The sequence below is a fragment of the Cebidichthys violaceus genome, unplaced genomic scaffold (genome assembly GCF_023349555.1).
Source record: "Cebidichthys violaceus isolate CVI_PGR_0920_01 unplaced genomic scaffold, fCebVio1.0.p SCAF_17, whole genome shotgun sequence".
NCBI classification, from domain to species: domain Eukaryota; kingdom Metazoa; phylum Chordata; class Actinopteri; order Perciformes; family Stichaeidae; genus Cebidichthys; species Cebidichthys violaceus.
This window is the reverse complement of record NW_027176340.1, coordinates 6,122,729-6,132,093: the sequence shown is the minus strand read 5'-3', so window position 1 is coordinate 6,132,093 and position 9,365 is coordinate 6,122,729. Positions and strand designations below refer to the sequence as shown.

At 41.6% G+C, this 9,365-nt stretch overlaps 1 protein-coding gene across 1 annotated transcript; it reads left to right on the top strand.

The window, feature by feature from the left end:
- The first annotated feature begins 2,308 nt into the window (after positions 1–2,308).
- LOC137873874 (leucine-rich repeat-containing protein 3-like) lies at positions 2,309–9,016 on the top strand. Its single transcript, XM_068712342.1, has 2 exons — positions 2,309–2,629; positions 4,393–9,016. The coding sequence occupies exon 2, from the start codon at positions 4,462–4,464 to the stop codon at positions 5,317–5,319; it is 858 nt and encodes a 285-aa protein (XP_068568443.1). The 5' UTR covers positions 2,309–2,629; positions 4,393–4,461; the 3' UTR covers positions 5,320–9,016.
- The last annotated feature ends 349 nt before the right edge of the window (positions 9,017–9,365 follow it).

The following is a 9,365-nucleotide window of genomic DNA, read 5'->3' as shown; positions in this document are numbered from 1 at the left end:
TAACTTTGCCAAACACACACACACACACACTTTAGTGTTATTACTCTGCTCTCTATTCCGCTGGACCTGAGCCAAGGTCTCAATCCAATCTATACACATTTGTGACAGCCTTTTACAGTCACATGCTTTGTATTGTTATCTCTGCCATCTCTGTGTAGTTTTGGTCGGGTCATAAAATAGTCCTTTTTTCAAAGCTTGCACCTCACTAAAAGACGGGCGCAGGTATTTTCACTACAGCGGTGTAATCGCGACCACTTAGAGAGAAAACATGCAATAGACAAGGAAGACAAAAAACGGACTCGTATCATAATGTGTATTGATTTGAGTTTCCAGCCACCACATTACCCTTGAATGCACAATTGCTGGCTTATTTATGTTGTAGTGCACTTGCCTGATTGTTGGCGCAAGATACTCCGACTGTATTTCACAATCCAAAGCCTCGTCAAAAGACTTCCTGCATTATTTTCGTTCATTTTTGCTAGTTTTAGCTTATGCTCTGGTTTTCCCCCAAGAGAACAGAAAAACTTATCAGCACTAAGTCCTTTCCTGTCACCAAAATTACATACAAAACATTTTTTTTAATACTTTGTTTTGTCAGCAGGGATGATTTTCCATCTACCTTGTGGTTTCTAACAACACGGCAACAGACCAATTCTTTGTGTTGGTCCTCGATCGTAAGCAGTTTTAGACGACTCCAGCCCTGGTAAGTCCCAGTTGGCCACGCTGTGGAAAAATGGCTACTGAGAGCCTCAGCAGAACACCTGCCCCCAGCATGACCTGTTGTTACGGGATTCAATCCCAAGAGAATGAGAGGCTAGTTACAAGAAATGCTCCACTGCTTTTCAAATATTTTTTTTTATCTCTCTCTCCCACTCCATCAGGTGAAGCAGACATGCAGCCTGGATGGTGGTTTTTGTCCTGCCGTCTTTTCACGACACAGACAATAGACAAAATCATAACCATGCCTGCTCTCTGTGCCTTGGAGGAATATATTCCTGCCACATGCTGTCATATATTTTCCTCTGCCTCTATCTGTTTATAAATTTGTGTACGGTTCATTTACTTTCCCCCCCTGAGGATTACAGCCAAACCGCACAGATGATGCCAAACTGCTTCAAAGAGTCAACATCGCCATCAACAAAGGGCTCCTATTTGTACATCTTTTAGAACTGATTCCTCTGAGAACATACCAAATAGACAGTACATAAAGGTTTTCATTTTTCTTGCTGCTAATTGAACTTCTCATTCCAGCATCATGTCATTCACTATCAGCTCAGGGACCTGAGAACAGTGTGTGTAATGCTGGTTTCTGTCTGTCATGTGCTTTCTCATTAAGCACCCTTTTGTCCCTTGTTTTGTATCTGAAAAAAACCCACAAAACTCAGCTTGTCCGCAGCCCTGTCTCTGGCAACCAGGCAGACAATCACCCGTCAAGGGTAAAACATTCGCAGAAATGCAGCTGTAAATTATATTTGCAGCGTTCTCCCTCTTTACCCGCTGACCTTTTTTTCTTCCTCCTCCTCCTCCTCCTCCTCCTCAACATCATAATCTCCCCTGTCAGTGTTCATTCTGGTTGTGTGTGTTTGTAAAGAGATGGACGGAGTATCATCTTTTTTTTTAGACAAAACATTCACAGAAATGCACCTGTATGCAAATTATAGTCTGGAGTGGATATGTCATAGTTTTGGGCAGGTTTGATAGGAGCAGGACAGGCTGGGTAGGCAGAGGAGGGATACAAGTTGCCATCATGGCTGTCAGACCCGTCCTTTCCTCCCGAGGGCTCTCCTGTAGAGGGACAGATATTTTCTGCTGCCTATAATAGAAAAGAGAGAGCAAGCAGTAAACCACCATGAATTTTTCCGTACACAATATGTGTAATTTGCATCACTGTGTGTGTATGTGTTTGTGTGTATGTTGTTATATGGAAATCGGTGATCCTGGTAAGAGTGAGTGGGTCTTAAGGTTGCCTTAGGTCCAACCTCTCCTGTCTTCATACATGCATTGCAGAGCCTTTACCTACATGTTGGAAGTCTTTGGAGTGATGGATAAAGTCTCTTTCTATGTGACCTCCAATAGCCTGGAAAAATAAGAGATGAACGCAGCTTACCTTTAATGTTGTTAGGTATATATAATTAAGTTAACATCTCATGGAGATATAACCAATGTCTTCTCAGAAATACAGGAGACTGATGCCATCTATAGTGAGGAAGGACTTATGGTGAGACACCTCACGTTTGTCACACACACACACACACACACACACACACACACACACACACACACACACACACACATACGCATATACACATACACACATACACACACACTCAGCGAGAGAAAGAGAGAGAGAGAGAGAGAGAGAGAGAGAGAGAGAGAGACCCACGTCTTTGTTGCTATAACTACCCTCTATTACAACAGGCAGGGATGAAGCTGTCTGCAGGCGACAAACCACGGATCCACTACTGATGCTCTTCACTTAGTTTCCCCCCCCAAAAAAACCCCCATTTAGGAGCAGGAGAGGATGATGTTTAATGTGCCGTCGGGAGAAATCCGAAGAAAAACTGCAACGGGAGTATAAAAAAACATCCATATCCGTTTTCTGGATCTCAAACTTCACAAGAAACCGCAGGTAAGTTTCTATAAATCTATGTTTGCCCGCATATAGAACCAGTAAATATTGTATTGTTGTTATAATGCCTCTGGAGGAATAATTAGTGATCAAATCGTCGATGCAGTCGGTTGTCGGCGTGGATTTCTCTTTTTTTTTTTATTTGCATAAACTTTTTAATAGCAGCCTGACGAGGCGAACAGCGTTCTTTAAACAAACTTCATTTATATGCTTCAAAAGTTTTCTAAAACGATGTGTTTGTTTGCTTGCATGGAGCAATATGATCTGTTTTCCAGGGTTCATTACCTTCCGATAGTCCAGCTCCTCCGCTTCCCCCCAGATTAACGTTATTAATAGTTTAAATAAAATGTTAAGACGTCAATGCAGGTCAATATGAACTCAGCGAGTCTCTGCATTATTACATTTAAATGATTACCTTTACTTTAACAAACAAGGAGGAATATTACAATAATTGGAAACGGCAGTCATCAGCTGTAACCACAGTGCCGTCTATATTTGCTTTGTGAGTCCTTCCGTCCCCTGTCTTTCAACCTTTCTCATTCCCATTCATAATTATGCGGCCGATGATTATTTCCCCTAATTGGGGATTTGCATGCAGCTGCATTCAGTATGTTAATAACGGAGCGGTTAATGAGTGGAGAACTAAATCCTCACCTCTGCTCGTACGACAGTTGATGGACATGGCTGTCAGTCAAATCACTTCTATCGACCATATCTAGGCCACTGTTAGTATATGCTGTCTGTGCAGGAGAAAAGAGGCACGTGACAGCTTTGATACTATTATAAAGACATGGGAGAGAGCAGAAAGTGCTTGACATTTAAGAGGATAGTCTTTTAATCAAATTCACAGAGTGTATTGGGATCAAGAACAATCATACGGCTGTACTTGTCTCAACAAAACAAGTCCTAGAAACACTAAATTGGATTGTCTGGATTAAATACAGCAGATCAAAAACAAAAACAAAACTGAGGCAGATGAGTCTGGGCGGCTCTAAAACACATAACACCTGTAATGTGTTCTCCAGTGGTTTTGGGATGCAGAGCTTATAGTGTTTAGCCTCCTCACTGCAGGAGCACTGAGCAGATGCAAACACCCAGACCACTGCTGGTTCATTTTTTTGTCACTTATTGACACCGTGGGACACAGGCACGATTGATGTTCTTGCCATTAATAGTGTAGCAGGCAATACTTGGGCTATCGATCCCTCCCCCTCCTCCATCCCTACAGTCCGCTCTATCTCCAGCCATGGAATCAACGCGGGCTGATGGAACATGGATTAAAGGGCTACTTCATCATGGGAAAATAAATAGAGGGATACATGAGATGAACACGCATTGATGAGTCTAATGTGATGCTTTTCCTCTGGTTTTGAATTGGAGACGCACAAAAGCAGAAGGGTAGTAATGATAATAATGATGATTTATGTCCTTTTGTTGCAGAAAGAGTTGTTTCAATCAGATGACTTTGAACGTCATTACATGCTGTGGATAACAAGGGATGGTTTTGTTGCTCAGAAATGGTTCTCCTCTTATTTGTTTTGGTATTTTTATTTGACAATGTCTCTCCATGCAGGATTGTATTCATCAGATAAACCGATGTAGGCTTATTTTATTCACTATCGCTTTTCCCACTGACCTCTTTCCTCCTCCTCCCCAACATGATAATCTCTCCTGTCAGTATTCATTTCTGGTTGCATGTGTTTGTAAAGAGAGACATACACACAGTCATCTTTGACCCTTATTTTCTTCTCTCAATCTGTCAGATCCTCCCGGTGCAAGTGAGTGTGTGTGAGATTGGGACCTGGTGTGTGTCAGGGGGCTATGGTGAGGCGATGTGCACAGGCTGGTGTGAGGAGAGATGTACCAGCGTCAGTGGAAGAAGACAGAGGGGTAAAGGAGTGGATCTTCATTCATGGCTGCGCATCTCGCTCTGGTTCTCAGCTCTGTGGGGCCAAGCGTCCCCTCAGTGCCCGGACAGCTGCCACTGCGCCTGGGACACAGCCACGGTTCTGTGCTCGGACGCGGGGCTGCGGGAGATCCCAGAGGGGATCCCGCCGGAAACTGTCTCCCTCCACCTGGAACGCAACTACATCCGAAACATCCCCGAGAGTGCCTTCAGCGACCTGGTCCACCTGCGGGACCTGTACCTGTCCCACAACCGCATCGATTCGCTTGCCTCGGGGGCCCTGCGGCATCTGGGCCCGGAGCTGCGCCTACTGGACCTCTCGCACAACCAGCTGAGGCAGGCCAGCAGGGAGGAGTTTGGCTCTACTCGTGCAAAGACGCGCCTCTACCACAACCCGTGGCACTGTGACTGCGCCCTTCAGGACTTGATGGAGACTCTGAACCTGGAGCCGGAGACAGTGAATGGGATCGTGTGTGAGAGCTCTGTAAGGGGGGTGGGCGAGGGTAGCAGGTGGGAGGACCCGGGGTCGCAGGGCGAGAACGCTGGTCAACCGCTGGTCAAACTGTTGGATTCCGGGGTGAATTTCTGCAGCCTGCAGAGGAAAACCACTGATGTAGCAATGCTGGTGACAATGTTTGTATGGTTCTTCATGGTCATAGTGTATGTAGTGTACTATGTGAGGCAGAACCAAGCCGAGACTCGCAGGCATTTGGAGTACCTGAAGAGTTTGCCCAGCCCACGCAAGACCCCCACAGAGACAGATACTCTGAGCACTGGTTTCTGAACTCCTGCTCGGCTGTTATTTAAATGGAACAATAGGCAAATACATTTTTCAAGAACAACTACTGATAAATATCAAAATGCTGTGTGGAGTTACTGGAAGATGCTGATCCAGAGAAAACAAACCTTATACAGCTGTGCTTTGTGCTATTTCTTTATATTTGTTACAACTAAGCCCCTCTACCACACTTTTCCTAATACTTATGCACCTGTTGCATTTTTCTCAATTTTATTGAAAAATATTTGTGTACATTCTACCATGTCAACTGAGAGAAAAGAGTGGAAACTGAAAAAAACAAAAAGTGCAGCAGAAGCTATAAAGAAAGACAATTCTTTGAACTTTATAACCTTCTATCTCCCTCTGTAGTCCCTCTTTCCTTCTCTTTTCTTCTCCCACCATGCCCCATACTGTGGTCTTTTATCTTTCATTAAGCTCTAATTAAGAGTCTTTGACCAACTGACCCTTCATATAGACTTGAAAGCCACTAATCAGCTGAAGTGTGTGTACCAGGTTGAAGAAGTGTGCGAACTCAAATAAAACAGGCATCTAATTGCTTGTTTCATTTTTCTGTGAGTTTTTGTGCCTTGAAAGAGGCCATTTTCCTTTGGATAACATTGATTTTGCACAGATGCTATTTAAGCCTGTTCCAATACAAGGCCTCAATGCCAGTGGAGAACTGCTGATTTAAATGTACTGTCACGAAGCCATTAGAGCTAGAGGTGAACTCTTTTGTGTACAAGCTGCAGCAATCAGCTCTAAAATATCTGGAAGGCCAAGTGTACACACAGTGTGTCCACTGATTGGTACAAAGAAATCCCAGCCAGATTTAGAAATGAATCCTTGTCATAAATTAGATTAGTGCAGCCATTTATCCTGAGAGAAGCTGTTAGTTTAGCTTTAATTAATCTCTTGAGTCCTGCTTTTCCATTCTCTCTGCAATGATTGCTGTATACAAATTGTTCTGTCTCCCATTTATAGTTTAGGCTTCATCATAATTGATTTTTTTTCAAGCCACTGTAAAAAAAGGCAAAACACTTTGATAATAAATAGAATAATTTTCTCAGTTAGTACATTTAACGCCTGCAATATTAAGATTAATTCCAGGCCTTACGTGTAAACTGAACATGCACTTAATATGGAACAAAACCTTACTGCATTCACGGCCATCTTGTTTTAATTTCATTTTGGTTTCTATTTACTTTGGCAAAATGTGGAGCATTATTCTCTGAGGGGAGGGTGGATTGATTGGTTAATGTATTCACTTGTACATATGGAAACTAAAAGGCCTCTTGAAAGCCAGCAACATCTAATGGGTGTTTAGGACAGCGGTTACCAGCAAGAACTCGCTAATTCAATTTAAAGGGTTCATGAGATTATTGACAGGATACTAAAGCAGAAAAAAACTAACATTTTTTACAGCACACAAAAGGTTTTCTTTTCCTTTCAAGTTGTTATTCTTGCAAATGATTGGATGACTTTAGGTGCTTCTATAGTTTATTTTCTATTATGTTCAAAGCATAAGTTGGTTGAGCAGATATTGGCTATGTAACAGATTGTAGGGGGGTCTGAAGCAGCCATTGCTTTGTTTGTTTAAGGGGTCACAAGCCAAATAGGTTCACTGGTGTAAGAGGAGGCTTTTAGCCATGCTAGCAGCGTGGCTCTAGGAATGACAATGTCGGTCTGTTAGTCAACAATTATTGGATGGATAATGATGAAATTTGGTGCAGACAATAATTTTGGTGTTCACCTAATTTTTTAGCACCATCATTTATTTGTCCAAATCCACAAAGCCAATAACGTTCCCATCACCTCAACTGTAGGCTACTTTGTGTTTTGTTCTAGCAAATGTTAGCATGTTTACTCGTAAACTAAGGTGGTTATCAAAAGTGAGGTTAACAGTCATGGTGAACATTATACCTGCTAAACATCAGTCTATTGTCATTGTGAGCATGTAAGCATGCTGGCGTTAGCGTTTAGTGCCGGCCTCACAGGTTCTTATTCATGTGTCCATGTGACAAGTGTACAATTACGACCTTCTAAGTGTTCATAGATGTAATAAAACATTACTGTGCCCCATTTAATCTAACAATTAGGTTGGAAAAATGGTAAGAGCTGAAGCGAAACCTAGAATAAGGCAACTTTCTGTGTACTGTAATGTGCTAAATGTGGAAGTTTGTGTTGTTGTTCATCATGAAGAAATACTGTGAATTAGAGCTAGAATCACTAAACTTTGAGTAGAACGATATGGATGTTGTTATGATAACTGGTCCAGCTTAAAACCCAGTCTTAGGTAGACCACAGGCTGAACGATTAGAATAAGAAGTCTGATATCTGCTCTGTCTGTCTGTGACAGACTGTGAAGCCCTGTGGTGTATCTTGACATACTCCTCTGAATGTTACCTGTCTGTCATGAATCCTACATCTACTGTTGATGTGTCAGAGTTCAGTTTGCCCAAATGCATCTCTAATCACAGTCTTCAACTAACTTCGGCTCAATAAGGTGAATCGATGCCGACAACCCGAAACTCAAGAACCAAGCATGCCCTCTGTGAATTTTACTACTTTTTTTTGTACTTTTTTTTTTATTGGTGATGTATTTCTGTCACAGTGATTATTTTTGTACTCCTGTTTGTTTGCCAATAATTATTCAAACAACGATGAAGTCATAAATGGGAAACCATTTCAATGAATAATAAGTGATCTATCAAAAAGTGATTTTAAGAAAAGAAAAACAAAGTATATAAAAATAAAAGAAACGTTGCTCTACTTTGTTCAAAAAAATGCTTCTACCTTTTATTGCTACTGTAGGTTGAAAAAAAAGCAAGAAGATAAAGAGATTCAATAGAAGAACAGGAAGACATCAATTCACAGAATGAACTGTTGGCAGTGTTTCCTATTTCTACCATGCGTTAAAACTAAAGGAAATGATAGAGAAACAATTTTACATAGTGTATAAAAGTACATGATGGGAAAATTCACCATCGCCACCTTCAACCTTTTTTTTACATTTTTTGTGTTGTTGGTTTCCACACATTACCATCAACAAAACAAAAATGGCCCCCGCATTTATTGCTCCCTCCATTGCCTTTTCTTGAAATCTGAGGTGTTTCTCCCCCTAGAAATATATCTGGACACCACCACAAAAACACACAGTGGCACCAGGACAAAGTGACATGTTTAGGTGTGGCTTAGTTTTCCTTGGGGAAGAGTCAAAACCACAGTACTACCCCAGATGTTTCAACAAAGGGGAGAACAAAACAGGATACAAATAAAAAGCAACTTCAGCCTGTTTCTTGGTTTTGTCTTTTATTTCCAATTTACATTAATTAAAACGTAACAAAAACAAGTCATGATCATAATAATAATAATATAATAATGCTATTATTATTAATAATAATACTATTATTAATAATAAGAAATATACACAACCTCACACAAACGAGCCCTCTGCGCTGGCGGTAGAACTGGTGCAACAAAGTCAAAAACGCCCTGAATCTCTTGAACCGTGTGTGTGGGTGAGTGTGTGTGTGTGTGTGTGTGTGTGTGTGTGTGTGTGTGTGTGTGTGTGTGTGTGTGTGTGCACGCCGAGGCAGAGGGCACTCCCTGTGTGAGGGGACTGATGGGAGGAAGTAGAGAGGGATGGGGGTCAAAGTTACAACAAATTGGGGGGCAGCAGACTGGGCTTTTATGACCAAGCTTCTTTTGGTCATATTGATATGCTAAATTCTAGGGTTTTGTATACAAAGCTTCAGGGGGAGAAAGCCTCAGTTTGATTTGAGATGTGTTTTTTTTAGTGTGAGGTAGCTTTTATCAAAACAAAACTAAAAAGAAAATTAAATTCAGTAATAACTCCAAGTTGGACGTGGCTTGATTGTCAAACGTCATCATGGGCATGTTTGTTTGCATAAAAGAGTTGAAGCAGGCGGGGACATTTATCACCATGAAATCCAAAATCCCAGTGGGAGCTGCTCTCTCTGAGAAACTGTATATATGTATACACACATATACATACTGTATATATACATATATACAAGTCACTACATATGAGT